This window comes from Phaethon aethereus, assembly GCF_964289735.1.
Source record: "Phaethon aethereus genome assembly, chromosome: 2".
NCBI lineage: Eukaryota > Metazoa > Chordata > Aves > Phaethontiformes > Phaethontidae > Phaethon > Phaethon aethereus.
This window is the reverse complement of record NC_138582.1, coordinates 57,710,583-57,732,011: the sequence shown is the minus strand read 5'-3', so window position 1 is coordinate 57,732,011 and position 21,429 is coordinate 57,710,583. Positions and strand designations below refer to the sequence as shown.

At 37.4% G+C, this 21,429-nt stretch overlaps 1 protein-coding gene across 1 annotated transcript in view; it reads right to left on the bottom strand.

The window, feature by feature from the left end:
• PTPRM (protein tyrosine phosphatase receptor type M) overlaps positions 1 to 21,429 on the bottom strand; it is a gene marked incomplete at its 3' end in the record, with an annotated part of 489,914 nt that overhangs the window by 146,208 nt on the left and 322,277 nt on the right. The window contains exon 15 of the mRNA XM_082014808.1: positions 13,661 to 13,793. Coding sequence (XP_081870934.1) covers positions 13,661 to 13,793 — 133 coding nt within the window. The remainder of the gene's footprint in view (positions 1 to 13,660; positions 13,794 to 21,429) is intronic.

Sequence of the window (21,429 nt, the reverse complement as noted above, 5' to 3'; positions counted from 1 at the left end):
AGATTACAGATAAGAAGCTCAAACAAAAATATAATCAGTCAATAAAAGTTACTGCAATACTAATGACTACAACACCCCAGTGCCCTGTGCTAACATCACTCAACAGACGTGAACATCTTGTTACAGTTGTTCTTATCTGTATCACAGAAGTGATTAAGCCTGGAGCAAAGAAGTCTTAGGCTAGATTCACCATATGATTCCTTCTACCCATTTTTCTTGAAGCATTTTTCTGCTGCTTGTCCTCCTTGAATCCAAAAGAGATACAATACAACATTCACCGTATTTCTTGTAGTCCCACCTTTTGCAGACATCTTCTGTTCATCAGTTCAATATAAGCCATTCTGAAAACTAACACTTCAATCTTTTAGAAAAAATACAGGCCTTTAGCAACATAAATTATGAAGTGAGTTTTGGTCTTAGTGTGCAGTATAGCTTCTTTATGGTTAACACATTTACAGTCACACAAAGTGTAATGGCAGGTTTGGGGTTTAGAGAACGTAAGTTTCCAATGCCATTATCCCTCTTGTACAATAAATACTAATACTAAAATAAGGAAGAACTCCCCTTTCTATTTGTATATTTAAAATTAAAGAATCTGAAGTCAGTTTTCAGCTACCTATGTATACAGAAGTGCAATTTCAGATTAAAAAAAAAGCATGAATTGCACCTTTTTCCTGAGGGAAAAGTCTTAAAGTGAATGAAAATGGTTCACCTTATACCCTCTTTGAAAGTCTAATTCAACAATGATGGTAGATAATGGCAAAATCTCAGTGCCTAGAATGACTGCTGTTGACAGTAAGCATGACTGATTTGGGAACCAGATTTTTAGGAAGCTACAAACAATGTCAAAAGGGTAATTGAGGAATTAAATCAAACCACAATTTTATTTCCTGGTTTCCAGGCTTCCACCCTGGTAAACTAGTAATATTAACCTACTGAGACTCAATATGGGACAGCAATACCAATACTCAAATACAAAGGTAACTTGATCTTAAAGGTCTTTTCCAACCTCAATGACTCTGTGATTCTGTGATTATTTAATACACATACCTGTCCCTATCCTTTTTTCCCCTCCCAAATGTATGTATTATGTCTCACTGTTACATATAATAAAGATAGGCTTTCAGGCTTAACCTACAAGAGTATGTGGAATCCACAATTTCTAAAAGAAATCTCAGTATTCAGTTCAAATCCCTCTATATTAGTTTAGAAAAGCAAGACAAAGCTTTTATTAACGTGGAAAGAACCAAGATGTCTGTAGACTGCATAAGCATTTATTTTTCTTACAGTTACACTGGTTCCCACACTAAATGTCTGGTACCTTCACAAAACAAGCAGTGTAAACTGAAACTGCCCCTTTAAAGACAGAAAAATGTCCAAACCCCAGCTCATCTGCAAATTTACTGCTTCACACTGAGGGAACAAGGACAGTAACTGAGTGTGACTGTATGACCAGCATAGCAATCAATCACTTCTGATACTTCACCTCACTCTCTCTGTAGGACCCATTTATTTTGAAAAACCCAAACTTGCAGCATGTTACAGATTATGGTTTCTCACTGAACACATCTAATGTGGTTTGGAAACTCTGGGTAACTTCAGAAATTACTATGGGTTTCCAATGTGTAGCTATTGGAAAAGTAACTTGGAGTGAGTATCTAAACATGTCCAGAAAAGATGAAATAAAGCAGAGCTATTCCTCCACATGAATGATCTGATCTCTGTTGCACCTCAAGAAAGCTATTTCATATAGGCAGATCACTGCCCTGGGGGGCTCACATACTTCAGAAAGAGCTAATCAAGTAAAATCTAAAAAGGATTTACTTACTGATGGTCTGAGTGTTCAGGATTATTTACATTTTTTTCTACTGAGAAATGGGAATGTAAGTCTTGTCTAGAAAGCAATACGATCAGATCCCAAAGAATCAGAAGAGACAAGAAATCAGTAGAAGAAATAATGACTTCAGATAGATTTTTTAAAATTATGTGGTGAATTTTAATTAAAAATAAAATTCTAATTCTGAGATTGCTTACTATCTCTGCATGAAAGCTAGATATCATACCTCTGTACTCAAAGCATATGGCACATAGCCCACAAATGTATTTTTCAGCGATGGTGATTTATTAAAACACCCTCCTTGCTATTTTGGGCTCTACATATTATCCAAAGATTTCAATATGTTGGCATTCTAGACTTTGCCAGATGCAACAAAACTCATGGGACATCCCCAAATCATTTACATCTAGCTTACAAGACAATTACAGAAATCCACATTTATTTCGTGTTACATGATTCTACGTACAAGTGTATGTTACCATGCATATTTAAAGATTCAGAAGAGATCACAAGCATAGTCTAACAGATGAAACATATCAAACAGTTCAAACACATTCATCTTTTTCTGTTCAGTACTCTCCTCCACCTGCAAAACACAAACTGATGAACTTATTCTAGTTCCAGGGGCAGCTGCACTTGAGAATACAGAACTGTTTCTAGCCTCTCTCACTATTCTCAAATTACCACAGAAGTTGTAAATGTGATGACTGTGTATTTCCTGGAATTATCCAGAAATCACTGTTTCGACACCACCGATTTTTTAGCAATTTTATGACTCTGATTATTAGGATCATTTTGCAAATCTGCAACCTTGTGTTTTCTGCCATAAGTACTAGGTCAATCACAATGGGATTGTGGAAATAAGCCACACATTAAGTCTCTCTACAGAGCTCCCGAAGCCAGCACTGAAAATCTGCTAGTGAAGCAAGAGAGGCAGAGATAACTAAGACTCCCAGGCTCCTGAGCTCTAGTCAGATACACAAGAATAGTGTACTTCAACTGGGCCCCAAACTATCAAACTCATGAAAAGGAGGGTATGTTTTTATTCACATTTATATGAAAAAGCTCAATGTCTGTAGAATTAATTTTCTTGGAGGATGAATTTTGTCCTCTTTAAGTAATATACAAAGTACCAGGCAGTAGGATCTCTAGTCCTATACAGTCCATTTTAGTAATGTTTCAACATTGTATTAGGCTTCTGAATTGAGATTTCCATATAGAGAATGTATCTGTGATACACTTCTGTTCTAAGTCACCTAACTAGATGATTAGTGCTGGGACAGATAATATCAGATTTCATACTATTAATATCTCAATATGATTACTATTTTATAAGAATACTGGGCAATAATTGTCTCCTATTTCCCTACTTCACCTTTCAGAAGTCGAAATGACTTGCGAAAAGACTCAAAAATAGAATAACATTATGCACCTAACTGCTGCGCAGCACCGTTGTTGCGTAAGTACTTAATTTCAATAATAATCATAAAATACCATTTTGATATCAAGTTCAAACTGAGGGACAACATCAAAAGCGACCTTCACAACTTTGTATTTTAATTGGGTGTACATCCTACCCATAGCAATGTAATGAGGCCTTTTCTTGAAAGCAATTTATAACAGCTACAATCTGTAACTGTCTGCCCCCGAATTTGGGGTAAATTGAATTCTCCAAACTCTTTATCAGTTGTCAGTGTCTTGAGTAAACTCAAGATGGTCCAAGCATCATTTTGTTTGTCTGATGCTTGAATTTGCATAAATCTAGCTATGTTAACTCCTGACTAATGATTAATGACCTCCAAGGACAGAGTCTTTATCAAAATGAAAATCTCAAATATAAAAGTTAATGGCCATTGGTCAGCACAGCGGCACTCGCTGTCACCTTAACAACAGGCTTGTCTAGTTCATTTAACCATATTTACACAATAAACTACTAATGTACTTTTCCTTCTCCGGCCAGTGTTTCAGGCGTTTTGCCCATCAGAAAACGTGTCAGGAGAAAGCAGTCATGCCAGCACTGGCTGCCATTCTGAGAACACCAGTTATTAGAAGTGTCACTAATGACACTGTCTCCATTCTTTTTTCCCATGAGGAACTGACTGCAAAGTCAAAAAGACCTGCTGCAGAGTTAATGAGCACTATTAAATTTGCTCTAATCTTAAGAACAAAAGAACTCATACAGGACTAACTATGGACAGACAAAAAAATCTGCTGCCTGACTGAGGTGAAAGGTAAAAATTGCACCAGTTCTCAGGAAAACAAGAGTGGGAGGAAGGGTGCTGGTAGAGGCACTTAAGCCCATTAAAAAGAAGTAGAATTCTCAACAGCAGTACTCAACTTCTTTTCTGTAATGTCTCTTGACTGGCAAACTAGTAAACACAAGATAAAATGGAAACAATTCTTTGCCAAATATGCACAGCTGCAGGTCCACCTCTGATGATTCATCAGCAGCTCTAGGCATCTGCCAATTTTTTTCTTTTTTAATTTTAATTTAGGATGGATCAAGAAATGGCAGAGATTGCAGTCAACTAGGGAAAAGGAGCCCACAGCACATAAGGAAAGCAACATACAAGACAATAGTAACTATTTCAGTGCATAGATGCTTGCTTGGATGTTACAGCTTGCATTTGCAATGACTAATCAGTAAATTTGAATATGATACTCAGTATAGAAGTGGTAAATTAGCAATGGCAGAGTACTTCAAATTATGTTTCTCAAAATATAGAACATTTTATAACCCATACCAACTTCCTCAGCTAAAAATAAAGCTGTAATGAATTCTGCATTCATCTAAGATTTCCACCACCACTTTCAGTGAAAATTGCATGGTGCATAAACAGGTGGAGAATTTGGTCCAAAATATTCCCTCCTATTGAGGGCTGATCTTGTCTGCTCTTTTCAGGGATCTTACTTCCCTTCCTTTGCCAGACAGCGAGCAAAACAATACAAGGTAAAGATCACACAACTGCTTTAGGAAGAGTTAATGTGCCCAAACTACAAAGTTACTGAATTTGTATCACACCAACAAAAAGACAGATCAAATACGCTGTGAAGTATTCTAAATAATCAAGAGAAGCCCTATTCCATCCACTACTAACAGTCTCTATGACTGCAAAACCAGAGACAAAACCTGTTTGTAAAACTTACAGAAACATTTAAATTCATGTATCTTCCATTGTCAGTGGAAAAAGAGAAAAAAAGATCTAATCCTATTTCTTTCAGTAATGAAAGTGTTTCATTTAATGTTCCATTTTTTTCAATTTAGTTTTTTGAATTAGCCTTGAGACATTAATCATATTAAAATATTAATTTAAATATATTTACTTATTATGGCAAGAACATACTATATGCCTTACTATATTGTACTCTTTTGACATTTGAAAAACAACATTTAATGGTCCCAAACAGAATTTTTTTTTGGAAGGCCTATCTCATGGAAAATATGGCCTTTTCATCTTGGGAAGAGAAACAAATTTTGAAATACTGTATCTGTGGAAAACATAATTTTTTCTGACCTCCACAGTAATACAGTGCTTTAAAGAACTGTTTAAAAAATTGCACTATATGTAAAGTGTCAAATAATGTAATAGGAAATCTGAATTACCAAGTAAATGAGCAGTTTCAATATATTCAGAAGTCTTAGGGAATTTCAACTAAGAGGTTTAAATTTTAGTTGCTTTAATTCATTTGAAGCATGGTTCTGCTTACCAAATTTTCAAGTCAGAAAACATTTACTAATTTTTCCATAAATCCTATAAATGAACGTTTGATGATTTTTCTGTATATTAATTGAAAAAATATTTATTTAAAAAGTTTGAAGAGCAATTAAAAAGGGAAATTAATATTGTTTTTACATAAAAGTATTACTGAAATGTATTCCTCTCAAGAGCACGCTACTACCATATGTACCTGAAAACTACTACTACAGTCTCTCATGCCAACACCCCAACTTCTGTAACTATATAAAAGTTACTGTCTCCTAGTTTCCCATGACTTTTAAACCTGAGCTTTAAAGACAGGTATCTACTAGACAGCTGATTTTGCTGCTGGCCCACAAGATTAAACAAGCTTAAATGCATCTCATTTCATGACTAAGCGAGAGCCCTAATATTTTGCTAATCTAAAAACTGTCATGTACTCCTTGTACCTGAAAAGTAAGAAAAGGCGAATAGCCTCGGAAAGGGATTTGCTAAATTCACAGAAGAACCCTTCTCATTCATCACCTGCTGACAGCAGGGAACAAAACAAAGGCTTTGGGTAAATAAAGAATCATATAATGGTATTACTGACTGTATCAAAATGAAAAGTTACTACTTACTGAAAGTTATGTCTCATCTTGCCCTTATTTTTTAGTACTCTCTCTCTTGAAATTCCCTCCAGTATCAGTAACTCATGACGTTTGTGCATGATCATTATTCATGAAAAAGTAGTAATATATACACAGCAACAAACGGAAATGCTTGTACATGTCTAACCAGTGCTATATTTTCAACAGAACAAATGAGAAAGAAATCACTAAATAAATTCTAAAAAATAGTTACATAGGCATGAAAATTCCTCATAGACATGGTAGTGAGATTTATACCTACTATTTTTCAATTCAGAAAATTTCTTACATAACGATATTCAAAGGACACTAATGCACAGTATGAGGGATAAGAAACTGCTATAAAGCTAAACATTTAATTACATTATTGACCATGTTTTTATCTTGGTAAAACTTTTGCAAAGTTTGTTTTTATAAAGGAACTTTCAATATTAGCATTCACTACTTATGCATGGAACAACATGGCAGAAAGCGTGTCTCTGTTGACAAAGAAGTTACTTACAGGTAATAAGTGTAGGAGTGATAGCTTCTTCTGCCATGATGGTGGAAGGATTAGGCAGTGGTGGAAAAGATGAAATGGAAGGAAAGAAAAGCCAAATATTAATGTATGAAAAATCAAGATGAAACTGAGACCAGAACTGGTGACACAAATGAAAGGTAGCAAGAATGCATATCTGGGCATATCGTGCAACGTGTCTGGAACAGGCAGATGACATAACCAATCTCCATAAAACTATAAGCAACACAATATATAATGCATCTCCAACTGTTACATCAAACCACCTTAAAGTACACCTACCATCCAAGTAATATTAGATATTTAATATATATTTATCTCTGCATATACCACACCCACAAACACTCCCAATTAAAAGTGATCAAACAAACACCCCCGATTACATGTCAACTGCATTGGGAATAAGGATATGTAACTTCTAACATGGTGTTACAAGTTTAACAATGCAGAATTTCAGAACATACATTACAGAATTAAGTAGCTTCTCTTCCTGTCACAGTACTGTAGAATCTTTGGATACTCTTTCTTTACTTAAAGAAATCAGTTCTGTCATTGGCAGGGGTAGCACTTTTTTCCAGAGGAGAAAAACCAATGGACACAGCTTTTTTAATAACCATTTAAATTCTAAAGAAAATATTACTTCTTGCCATGCAAATAAAAAGGCTATCCTTGCTGGCTAAAATTATTTTGGTGGTATTTCCCCATTATTTTTCCAAGAGGAAAAAAAAAGAACTGATCCAGTATCCCTGTTATATCTGTCCATGTGAATGTCATTTGTGACAAGCTGGAGACCTAGCACCACCATCTTGAGCAATAGGGACCCAGTCAGTCTTTCCTGCATCACCTCTTGCGCAGCCAGATCCTCCACCCAGATGTACTCTGCATGAGCACAAAGTATAGAAGCCCACAGGCTACGCTTTTCTGCTCTACATCTCTCCCTCCCTCAGTTGAGCCCACTACAAGCAGGACTGCAACTCTCCAAAACAGGCAAGTTCCAACCTAAATGAATTCCATATATTGACTGCAATTAAAAAGAGGCTGGAGATCTTAAAACATCCCTGAGCATAACGTCAAGTAGCACTCACATGTTGGTAAGATAAAAGACTGAAAGGAACCATGTAGGCATTTGTAATTTTTACAGCACATTCATACATCCCTCTGACTACAGAGGAAACATGTAAACAGGCCTTGCAAAGGACTATAACTAACGTTAACTTGCCTCTAGCTACATGCTTCAGGCATCCCTTTGAAAACTAGGCTTTCATCAAAGTTTCTCTCTCATCTTCTTTGTGTGAAGATGCCGTTCGAAATATTTCCAAGTTTTTATTCCCATTTTTCTAATGCAAACAGTATTGTTCAAACACAAGAGGCCAGATACTGAATACTTAATCACGTGGCACATCTGCAAAAATGCACATCTGTTAAAGTAGAGCTTTAGAAGATATCTAGGAATACATTAAGGGAAAGCTGCAAAACAGTCACACGCTTCTTCCACCAGCACATACCCCACTGCCTTCAGTAAGGAGCACAGGATCAGGTCCTGTCAAAGCAGATCAACTTACCTGCTCTATTAGAAAGGGGTTGTTTTCAGGTCAGTCATAATCATATCTCCCTCGTCCTTCTTTTCAGAATTACTCATTCTCTCATTTTCATTTAGAATCTCATGACACTGCCAACCCTATTTCTAGCCATATGTTGCCATGACAAGAGATTTAATGTAATTAGTACAAATGTTCTCATACTTCTAAAAGATGTACAGTAATTTGAGACACAACAATAAATACAATTAATCAGTGATGCACTGATTGTACTTATATGCAGAATTCTGACAAATACGTTATAGAGATAAATTATTCCTTATGAAAAAAATGCTGAAAATCCAGGAGCTTTAATTTATGTAAACATCCCATTAAAAATTGTAGAAGATGAGAAAAATTAAGTTTCAAGCTCCAGTTATTTTTATATAGTTATAGTTGTGAGATTTTCCATATGAAAGTCCTTGAAAAAGAGCACTGTGGTTTTTGACTCTCAAGCATACCAGACACTGAAAAAACCAGGTAAAAATAATAAATTAAAAACCTACAGAAACAGAAAGTTTTAGCCTTGCAAGTCCTTGGGCAAAAGCACCATTCATAATTGAGGAGATTTAGCTTTTTTAATAAATACGGACAAGTTCCATTTTACCTCCTACCTAATGCATATGAACTTACTCTCTATGTATGAAAAGTCTTTTTCTGTTGAAGAAAGATTTTTGCCAACCTTGAACAAATTTTCCGCTGTGCATGGCTCTTCAGTCTATTTCCACTAGAGAGGTTATTTTATGTCAGTAAACTCTTTCTTTGTATAGTGGTAATATAAAGCACTTTTATATCCTTCAGGACTGAATACATAAATAAATTTCATAAATATCACTTGCAGAATAAGGCCCCACTATAAAATTTATCAAAACGGACATAACTGGATGCAGGAGGATTGTCCCACTAGAAGGGAAAACTTCTGGAACTGTGTAATTACCACAGTGATTTCTTTCATCATCTCTCTTTCTAGTTGGCCTAGAGGGAAAAACAAGGTTCAGGGGTAGCACTGGGAGAAGACTGACGTTTTCCTTCAGCCCTATTATCTCCAATTTCTGTCCTAACTGCTTGAAATTGTTGGCAAAGGTGCATAAATGAACAGCCCTGATTTGTAACCAGGGAATGGGACCAATGCATTCCCAGTCCAGCTCCACTGAGTGCAAAAGCCTTCCTTATCCACTGCCAAGAACCCCGGTCTCCAAGTTAAACAGATGCTACAATTACATGTGTTAGAAACTACTGGAAGGCTCAGGCACAGAGACAACTGAAAACAGAAACTAAAGGTAGGTAAAAGAAAATAACCTTTTTATGGAGAAATGTAATGATAAGAAAAACTCCATTCTACAACTGAAGCAGAAGCCAATGTAATTAAATTTTAATAACTGCTTCCTTACTGCATTCCCACTGCAGCAACAAGACGGTAGTGCTGAAAAGAACAGCTGCCCCAAAGACATATATACTTTTAAGCAAACCTTGCACCAATAAACCCAATTTTTCAACTTCTGCATTTTTTTTAAACTTAGCTGAAATAATAGAATATAAAAGGACCAAAAAAAAGGAAAAGAATAAAGAGTAAGGTTCTGATTTTTCTAAGTCTTGATTTAATTGCTATAGTTTTTCTAAAGGTTGTGGGAACAGTTCTCTCGTTTTCATGGCTCTACTTTGACCACTGAGGTCAGTTAAGGTGAACTTACTTACTGCATTTTTTTAATTATTTTTTATTTTTTTATAAAGTCCTATGCAGGTATATCAAAGACTGGTAGAGATCAAGATTGAGCTGAGATTTAATATTCAGGATCACATTCAAAATCCACTTTATTGTGGAGCAACAATGTGGAAACACATGTATTGGTTGTGTTAACTCTTAAGTGAGAGATTCAGCTAAAAGGAAAAACCTACTGGCATTATCCTGACTTCACAGGGAAGAATCATCTCATTGAAAGAACCATATTGGCATTAGGAATAGCTTGCAGGTTGCTAGACTACATTACATGACATCTTTATGCAGGAACGTGGCTGAGTGGATAAAGAAAAGATAGAACAGATAAAGAACTCTGAACAAGCAAGTGGGGAGAAAAACAGTAAGGCACTAACAGTCTTCCCTTGGCCCAGGTGACAGGCATACAAATCTGGTTTACTTCAGTCAGAGTGAGTGCCCACACAGAAAATGTTTTATTGTCCATGATGTTCCTACCCTCACTAATGACTCCATACCATACACACTGAATAGTCAGGCCACCTAATCCCCCTGTGACCCAGTTTACAATGTAACTACTTCAGAAGACCACTATGTAGTGAAATTAATAATGATGCCTAACTGATGACTATTGATATGTGCAGAACTTCTTTACCTACTGCTTTGACAGTGGCCAGATCCAAAGCATGTCTATGCTGCATTGAAAACTTTGCTTTGAGTGCTGGTCTTGTCTACTTGGCTACTGAAGTAGAAGTTGAAGAGGTTGATCTGTGAAAATCTGTGGTACCTGGCACTGACCAAGCAAAGAATGGTTGCTGGCTGAACTGAGGTGGCTGTTATGTTAGATAAAGACATGGTTACCACGTACAGTGAAACCGCTTTCCAAATCTCTTGACAATGGAAAGAACTGGTTTGAAATTAAGTTAATTAAGCGCTGTGAAGCCCAAGAGACAGAGTAAATTTAATCTACTGGTGAGATCTGGAGATCAAATCTAGGAGGACCCATTTCAGTGAAAGAATGAGTAACAGACAGTATGTGCCTTGAGATATGCCTTGCGATAGGCAGAGTGTGAATGGGATATTGCTTTAGCTCCAAGTAAGACAAGTTTCGGAGCATGTAGACTCAGAGCTGTGCAACCTAGCACTGTAGCCCAAAAAATCTGCACGTAATAGTGCAAAGAGGTAACTGGTTCTCAGGAGAAAGGTGCCACTGAATTACAAGGTGCTATTTTGTTTTGCAATCAGATCTTTACTCCAGTAAAACTCCTGGTAAATAAAATGATCAAGTGCCGGAGTCAAATGACACACTAGCTTGATAAGACCGTTTCACAAAGTAGCACCTAAAGTATCATAAAACTGCAAAACCACTACATACTAAGCTTGCAGAATGATTTATACATTTTCTTCAAATGCATAATGTATACACAGTAACTGAACCAAGGTGAAACCATAGGGGCTCTCAGCAGTGAATTAATCCACCAATAACAATCTATTGCATAAACGGTTCATCTTTTGCTTAAGTCATGAGTGTAATTGTATTCAAAACCTTCTATGCTACAGCATCTGCTTAGAGGTCTGGGACACAATATACTTACCTCCTAAAACTCTCATTAAAGCCTAGTCACATCCTGTTACACGGATGAACCATAGGTACTTTTTAATATTCATTTCAACTCATTTCACAGTTTGTTTTGTTCAAGGCTGCAGCATCATTCTGGGATATGTTTAAGTTATTTGTATCATTCTTTCTGTACTACACAATGAAATTGTATGTATTTGGTAGCAGAGTTCCTGGACTTGTACTTTCAATAGTTGCATCTCTGTCATGAGCAGATTTATTCCAAACCCGAAAGAAGCTCACATAATACACTTTTCTTCTAACAACAGAATTACTATGAATAATAATTACTGCACTGTGGTAGACAGAAGGAATCAAGTATCCTTCTGCATTAACATGCAAACACTTAGGATTCGAGCCTTCCTACCTCTAACAATTAGATTACCAAAGAGCTTCTCCCTAGAGAATGAAGTAAGAGCTGGTATAGCATCCATTTAGCCAGAGACCCTGACACCTTATTTACTTTGAAACTGTTTGGATCATTTTGCAATGCTTTCCCTTCAGGATTAAGAAGAACTTGCCTCCCTTGGGTGAATAATCTACCTTTAGCACAAACGCTTAAGAGCCTCAGAACTGAAAGAGTGACGAATGTCGGTCAGGAACTGTGTGAGGAATGATTGGCCAGACAATGCGAGAAGCCTTCCTCCCTGCATGCCAAGTGCTGTGTCTGGCCCCAGGGAGGAGTTTGGGAGTTCAACTCTTAAAAATGAAGGTATGAATGATGCAAGAAATCGGAAGTGGGAAGAAAAAAGTACTGTGAAGTCAGAACAAGATTTTAACTCTGCCACACTGTACTTTATCGAGAAGATTTGGTTACTGGATCAGTTTCATTGCCCCAGCCAGACTTACCCTGGGGCTTAAGTCTCAGTCTCTTCTGTATGGCAGCTTTTGAGTACTGTACCTACCTCTTGTCATGACCTAGCCCTCAGCCCTGGCCACAGCTCACCCTTCTCTGCATTGAGCCCTTCTAAGTCATGGCCCTGCTTCTGACTTCAAGGAGAGTGAAAAGCAGCTACTTCTGTTGCCTGCCCTGAGGCACTGTCAGGTAGCTGCCTCCTTACCACTGTTCAAATTCTGGAAGAATTTCAGGCAGCTCAGGGGTTTGGGCTATCTCAGGCCTGCCAAGCTAGCTAACGTAGAATTAAATCACAGAGTGTTGGGATGAGCTTGCTTTGCAAGATTGACTGCAAGATAAGAAAAGGATGGATGGCAAGGAGGTAAAGTGTTGTGAGACAGTAAGAAGGCTATGGCAGGCGTGGAAGGAGAATTCATGACTCAGCCCCTCTACACAGCTCTCACACATTTCCAACCCCACATTTACAGCTGCAAAGCTCACATTGCTCAGGATACAACCTAAAACCTTGATTCTATTTGCTAATGAATTTCTCCCACTCTACACTTAACTTCTATCATAACGCATTTTTTTTCTTTTCCATACCACCTTCCTAGCTATGAGATATTTTTCCCTTTATTATTTCTCCTTTTAAAGTTTAAAAGCCTTACACTTCTAACATTGCATCAGTTTTCAAATGACATTCAAAGCAAAACAATCTCAATGCATGCGTATGTTGAATCAGCATTTGGAAACATTCAGCACCCATTGCAAAATTTTCGTTTGTTTTCAGGGAATGAAGTTTATGCAGAACAATATCGACTCCATTCTTAGCACAAATTACCTTAGCTCTAGTTCCTGTTTGACTGAGGATTTCTTTTACATTCAAGAATGAAACTACATCTGATCTGATGAAAGAGTGGAGACTCACACTTTTAGGATAGAGATACTGTTCTATTATTAGAGTCCATCATGCAGTACTAATGCATAAAGTGCTAGAATCATTAACCTCAAGTTGTTTTTCTTCTGTAACAAAGCCACAAACATTAATTCATAGAGAATGCTGTGGGATGAAACAGATACTGTAGTTTTATAAAAACCCAGCAAAGCTTTGGGGATAGGAGGGAGCAGTACTTCCTAAACTCTGTGGCAAAAGGCTCGAAGGTGGCTGGATACTTTTGCCAATATCAAACTGAGAACTGCTGTAGGAGATGCCGTGATATGAATATGTACATAGAAAACATCTACTAATTGCTCACCTTTTCTTCATTACCAGCACAACCCCCAGAAATATAATGACGAACAGCAATATGCCTGCAATGACTCCAGCAATTTTAACAGTATGGTCAGTCTGCTTCTCAGGCTCCGGGTCCGGTTTTCGAGTGGCAGCCCCTGTGGAATCAGTAAAAGGAAAACAGGACAGAAAAAAAGAATAAGAATGCTATTCTTTCAATATTTATACATTTAACCTATCAATGTTATTAGCCTTATCCAGGGCCAACAGATATCAGTGCTTGATCTTTTAAGAAAAAAAACCCTCTTTCATATGCATTGACAGGAATATAATTTTTCATATTGTTCTATGACATTTTGCTAGACCACAACACAGGTGGAACACCACAGCCAGCCCTGACTCTTTTATAAGAACCTCTTCACAGATTCACAAATTTCTATATTTTTATTATCTGTGCTGGCTCCCTTTTCTTCCTGCCATTTAGAAACTTGCTAACAACACAATAACTAGCCTAAGCCTTTATCCAAATTTGATTTGCTGGAACATTTTCCTCAATTATTTTTCATAAATGAAGCTGTAATTCCATAACGTATTAGCTTAAACACCTGGAAAAGTGAGATAAGCTCATTTACCATGCATTTTACTCTCAATTGTTTTTTACACAATAGACTTTTTTTTTTTGCCTTTGGAAATCTAAATCTAGGTCACATCTGGTAGGCAAAGACTCTTTCTAAGCAATTTATTCACAAAGTGGGAAGCAGCTGATGATCACACCACTGGCACCCACGTTTAATATCTGTTTAAATGAGATAACCAGTGCCTTACAGCAGCTACTGTCTTAGCTCTCCCAGCTTCTCCATTTAAAAAAAATAACATCGTTTGTACTGTTTACTGTATAATGTGATGGAACGTCAAATCCATGTCTGATGAAATATCCATTTCCTGTACTAAATGAGTTCAGGATGAAAAATGTTAAGGAAGGAACATTCAATTCACTAAACTGATTTTTTTTTTTTATGGACTTCTATTTTTTTTTTTTTAATCATAACGTGACAGTATTCATCATTTGAGGCACCATGCCATAAAGTGGACACAGGAATTTATGGATCACCTTCCTTCTACAGCTTTTTTGGAAAGGGAGAAGGATGAGTAAAGCCTAAGTGAAGTGTAATATTTTAAGACCAAATTCTTATATCACTGTCTGGGTTTCACAGAGGATTTTGAAAGTACCAATTATATTTTACATTTTTTTCTTCACTTCCTTTTTTTTTGAAAGAAAGCAAATTGGTGATCAGTTTACATGCAGAAATACTTCCCGAAAAGTACAATGAAAACATTTCCAATGTTTCTTCTCAGCTGTAACCAGGCAATTCTAAGATAGTGAGTACTTCCCGAGCACCCACAGTTACGCTTTTGGCTTTTATCTTCAAAACTCCTTACTGCCAGGAATGTCAGGAAAACCTGGCAATTCCTATTGCTGCCAGAAAAGGTGCTAATGTTTAATCAAAATATATCTACAGTTAACTGCAGGAACCAAGTTCATTGGAAAATTCTGGCCATGGTACTTTGTGTGAGTGCTAAGTCAGAGAAGATGATCTGCTGCCTATTTCTGTGCCACCAGAATATTAGTTCGATAGCAATATACTGCAAATCCAAATTAGTAAAATGCTTACTCTGTATGAGTAAAGGTAACAGAATATGGCTCTGTATTTTCTTCAATGCCGATGAATAAAATTCGGTTATAAACAGTATTATTTTTATTTTCCTTGTGTCATATATAAATCATTTTGCTGTAACCTGCACAGCACTCAAAAGTGTAGCAGATATTCAGAAGACATCTAGAGTATCTTCGTCCAAAAGGCAGCTGTTGAACTTGGCAAACAGGAAGCAGTGAATGCAGTATGATGCAAATGGTAAGACATGATAAGGACTTTACTGTACTGTCTTAAATCTAAAACCTAAGCAAGGAAGAATGCAAAGTCAACAACAAGCAATATCTTTTCAGATGTGATTTCTAAGACTTGCTCCTTCCAAAGTCTAGTCTTCATTATCTCCTTCAGGCTACCTCACCCTACTGGAATACTCATCAGTAATGCCTTTTTAAAGTCACATTCTGCCTCCTGGTTTCATTCCTTTCACTAAGGCTTCCAGTGCTAGTTTTGGGATCATGAATGCTAAACATTAAAAGTAAGTAAATGCCACCTTGCTACATTTTCACATACAACTCTGTCCTAGTTTCAGCTGGGATAGAGTTAATTTTCTTCCTAGTAGCTGGTACAGTGCTATGTTTTGGATTTGGTATGAGAATAATGTTAACACACTGATGTTTTAGTTGTTGCTGAGTAGTGCTTATACTAAGTCAAGGACTTTTCAGCTTCCCATGCTCTGCCAGTGAGGAGGTGCACAAGAAACTGGGAGGGGACACATCCAGGACAGCTGACCCAAACTGTCCAAAGGGATATTTCATACCATATAACGTCATGCTCAGTATATAAACTGTGGGAAGTTGGCTGGGCGGTGGCAATTGCTGCCTGGGGATGGGACGGGCATTGGACAGCAGGTGGTGAGCAACTGCACCCTTTATCACTAGTTTTTTGTATTATTCTATTATTCCCCCCCCCCCTTTTTTCTATTAAACTGTCTTCATCTCAACCCATAAGTTTTACCTTTTTTCCAATTCGCCTCCCTATCCCATGGAGAGGGAAGGGAGTGAGCAAGCAGCTGCATGATGCTTAGTTGCTGGCTGGGGTTAAACCACGGCAAACTCTCAACTATCCAACGTGTTTTATCTCTGTGTCGTCTCTCTTTGACAGCACAGGGTCCTCACTTGAATGGAACTAGCCAGACTTACACTGTGCAGAGGAGGTAATACCAAAATCGTATTCAGAGCACACACATTTTTGGCATATCATAGAATGCAACTTTCATGCAACGCCTTCAATGACAAAGCATTACCCTCTTGGGAGTCATGGACAAGCTGGGGGACCCACCACTATTGCAAATTCTCCAAAGAAAGCCTACATGAGAAGAGATACAGAGCCTAACATCAGGACACTGAAACTCCCATATTGCATCATCGACTGATTATCCAACTGGGGGATCATCTCAAGGTGTCTAAGAAAAGTGTATGCAATGCCACCCTGAGTTAAAAATTGAACAATGCTTCCCACCATGATGGACTCAGCCTGACTCATAATAGAGATTGTCTTAAACTGGAAACATGATGTTTGACATGTCTTTTAAAAACTCCTATCATTAATTATTATAGAAACCCAAATATTGGCATTATCTCAATTCTCCTTTATTTCCATTCATTAGCATTAGGGGGTTTTTTGTTCATTTTACTTTTAAGTTTTTGGTTCTACCCTTGCACATAGAAGCCTGACTTCAAACCTTGCAAATAAACTCACTCCTCTTTTCTTACTGAGACTGTCTGGACTAGTGGAGTTAGAAAAATCAAGGCCAAACTGACACATATACTGTGGTCCACCTCTAGAAAGGCAAGAGGTCAGTAAAGAGCAATGAGTGTAGGACAGCTCAAGGGAGCTGCTTAGAAAATCAAAGGACAAAGAAATGTTTCCTGCCAGTTTAAAATGGATTAAGGTGCTGACTTTGGAAAGTCAGCTTTCCAAAGATGAGAATGATCTCTTACTTGATGAGAAAAAACTAGAGTGCTTCCTGCCAGAAGTGAAAACACACTTATAGGTAAACCCCAAGGTGCCACAAAACCCAGCAAAGTATATTCACATGATTCCTGCATTTTATGAAGTGGAATACAGTAACATTGTTTGCTTCCATAACCCTTAGTTATTTACTTTTCTAATCATTGTCAGTGATTCCAGTTTCCCTTTTACTTCCTGACTGCCTATTCTTTGTGGCTTTCCCTACAGCAGCATTTAAAATGTGAAATTTTTTTTTTTCCCTTTCACTTAAAAAAAATGGCATTCAGCTAGTCTGATTTATGACTTTCCCTCACAGGTTCAATTTTGTTCAGTACTTTGCAATACCCAGTGATAATATTTTTAAGTAGTATCCATGAAACACCTAAAGATTTTATTTCATTTATTTTTGACTCTCAGACCTATTCCATTAACAACTTCTTAATACTGAAATCTCCTTTTCTGAAGTTTAGTGATTACTCAGCCACTTCTCAGCATCTTATCTCCTCTTCAGACTGAGAACTGAATTATATTCTAGTTGCTAGTACTTAGTGTCTGCCATACTGTAAATTCTTAAATTACTTCATGCAGTGAAATTTCTATTTCTGTACCATGGGTTAGAAGACTAGGTAAAAAAATTCCTCTCTCTCTGAAGAATTTCTAGTTCTCATCAGATATACAGGTCTGGTATTAGTATTATAGGAAAAATCTGCACTTTTTGGAAAACGGTTCTGCCACTTTCTTGGATGGAAAATTTCCTTTTCCTTTTTCACTGAGAAGGCACAAGTGCTGTGTTATTGATCAACCCCAAAGCTTCATAAACAATAATCTCCTGTAGGCAGCCTGTGGATAGAAAAGTTTGAGCAGAACTACTCCTCATTAAAATGGAAGCTAAGACTACTCACTGAATGAACTAGCCAAGCAAAATATCATTCTTCTAACTTGCGTGCAAGCATTATCTTTTGTTTCAAACTCAATGAAAATGTTCTTCAGTAAAAGAAATGGACCTCTACCAAAGTGAACAAAACCTCTCTCTCCTTCTTTCTGTAAATGAACAAAGTTTGGACTTGCTTTACAATGCTTATTACTCCCTTCCAAAAAAATGTAGTTAGAAACGACTGACCATTGTATAGAAAAGAATGACCAATAACCCTGGCTCAATAGTCTAGGAGCTGCTAGTTACACTTTCAAAGAAAGAAGTTAGATTAAAGCTGTTAGTACTAAAAACTAGCTATAGGTTGTTTTGTCAAAAGCAATCTTTAAAAACTCCAGACATTTCTTCTCCTATTTGAGACAAAAAATAAGCCCTTTCTTTAATTAACTAGACGGGTCTCATTTTATTTCTCCCACTCAAAACTGACCATAGTTACTGCCTTTTTTTACTTCCTTTCTGCAGCTTTAAGCTCTCAAAAGGTACTTGATTGATAAGTCACTTGCAAAACTTTCCAACTGTATTTCATTCACAGGTGTTCCAGTGACTGATGTAATGGCTAACTTTACAAAGCTTTAAAGTAATAAAACAGTTAGTCCAGCTCGTCTTAAGTCTCCAGTCAAACTTGAGACGAACTTCTTGTGTTAGTACCCAGCCCGTGATTTTTTTATGCAGGCAGTGTGAATTAGCTATCACATCTCAGCACCTGCTTTTAACTTATTTCACAGAGTGAGTCAGGAAAATGAAACATTATACCCCTATGTGACAGTTCCACTGTGATTAGGTGGCAGAAATCATGCAAAATGGTACAAGGCAGAAGGCAGGCAGAGTGACGTGATGCTCCCTTGGAACACCCATCGCTAGAGTCCCATTTGTCCCTGCCAGAATGAAAGAAGACTGAAAAGATCAGACAACTTGGCTTTAAAGACTCTGCCCACGCTCTCCAAGGACAACACAAATTACAAAGGCTACTATCGTTTTTACTCTCTATTATTTGTATGATAGTAGGATCTGGAAGCTCTAAATCAGATTGGGAGCCCCACTGTGCTAAGAACAGTGCAAGCACACAGCTAAGCAATCTTTGCCACTAAAGGCACACTATCTAGCTGAGCTAGGCTGTAATAGGCAGGTGTAGTAATCACAGGTGGGAGAGGGAGGCAAATACGCCTAGGAAAGTGCATTTACAACACCCAAATAAATGAACACTCCTATCTTTCCTGCTCTTTTAGCGAGCTAGTATGACTCAGCATTTCCAGTTAGTGACACAGCAGGAAGAGATCTTCAAGAGTGATCTGAGGGACAGAGTAATGTTGTTATGGATGATGTTGGTTAGGGTGTTCCAAGGAAGGAAGTAACACAAAGGTTCATAATCATAAAGGTAGGAAAAGCAGAGGTGCCAAAAGTAAAGGGCTGGCATAAAATGCACTATGACAAAATAAGAAAGTACACAAATGTGTCTGTGCTACTGGTATGAAAAGAGGTGTTCCACAGAGGGAGGTCCTTCTTATAAATGTCAAATCATCAACAGGAATTCCAATCTTGTATCACAGACTGCAAAATACCCCTGAATGGGGCAGTAGTGCAAAATGTCCGGTTTATCCCAGAAGTTTCCTCAGCATTTCCAACTCCATCTCCCCCATGACTGCAGAAAACTGTACCCTCATTTTTAAGTCTGTATCAGCATGGTGCTATGAAAAGACAAGCCAATCCAACATGCTTTTTATTTGAGTTTCAAGTTCATTCCAGATGCCAGGATTTGTGACTGTCTTGGAGAAGACCCAAAACACATACAGATTTGTAGATTAAATGAATTACCACCCTGGCTAGTCTGTTTATACTGTAAGTGACTGGCATCCACTCCTCATCTGCTAGCCAGCATGTATTCTGCTAACAAAGTCTTTGTTTTATTACTGCTGGTAGAACTCCAGCTAAGGGAGAAAGTTCTCCCTCCCCTTCCTCATTGTTAGCTTTCACATCAGTGTCCCTAGCTCTCCTTCAAAACTGCACTGCTTTTTCGTCCATATGGTAGAAGTTACAAGGTGTTGTTGGGCAGGGTGTAATTTGTGACAGAAGGCAGTTTTGATCAGTATTTCTTTCAGTTTCCTCTCTCTACTCCATGCCTTGAATATGTTAGTTTAGTGAATGACTCAGAGTAAGGTCTGCTTTATTTCTCTTTTTACAGCATTTTTCCCTTTCTGTTCCTGGCTTCTTTTGGAAATGCTCATGTATAAACTGCTTTTTCCACGGGGCACGGATTATGTTTTCTTTCTGTTTTGCAAGCACAGGAACCATTTGAGTGTTGAAATCTATGTATCCTGATTTTCCCTCCTATGACATGTTAGTGCTCACTAAATCTATTTTTTGAATGTCTGGGAAAGAGGGCAAACAGCACTTACATTTTTGCAGGGGAGTATCTTCTCAGTAAATTATTATCATCAGTACAATACATACTGCTGTGTACAGATCTTCCTTTCCCAAAAAAGATTTCCGTACTTCTACAAGACAACCATACTGATTTGGTACATTGTTTATTTGGTGTTTTTTAAATGCAGGGAAAAACAGCCTTGTTACAAAATATATGCTAAGAAGGGACTATCAAAATAAGGCTCCACTGTGTAACAATAATTATGAATTATTAATTTTGTTTGTGATATTCATTATGAAAATGTGAATATAAGCGACAATGAACTGCATGAAAAGAAATGCAAAGAACTACTTCACTGATGAGTATGACTCATTTAACTGACTATCAAATGAACTGTATCTCTCACTGGTGGATGATTCATGTTGGTGCATGTGAGCAAAAAGACTTTTTTTTGTTAAACATCCGTGTTTCTGGTTGTCAGGAATAATAACATCCTGTACAAAACATGCCTAAATCAAATAAAGTTCCCAGTTCGACACGTATCTTTTGGTCTCCTCCTCATTTATTTTTTAATGGGATTTTAATCCAGGCTCCTTAGACTGGATTTTTCTGGAGACTGTGTTTTTTACAAACAGGACTTAGAAGAAGACAAGCAAACAAGCCTTGATAAACATCTTATTTGCTCCTTTGCAACAAAACCACCAACCTTTCTGCTAGCATTTTTTTCTCTTTTCTCTTAATCAAGGAAATCTAAATAATTAAAATTCATAAAAATTTTCTCCTCCAGTGGGCACCCAAGCAGCTGGAAGGCCTCACTCATACTGGAAGAAAGAAAATGT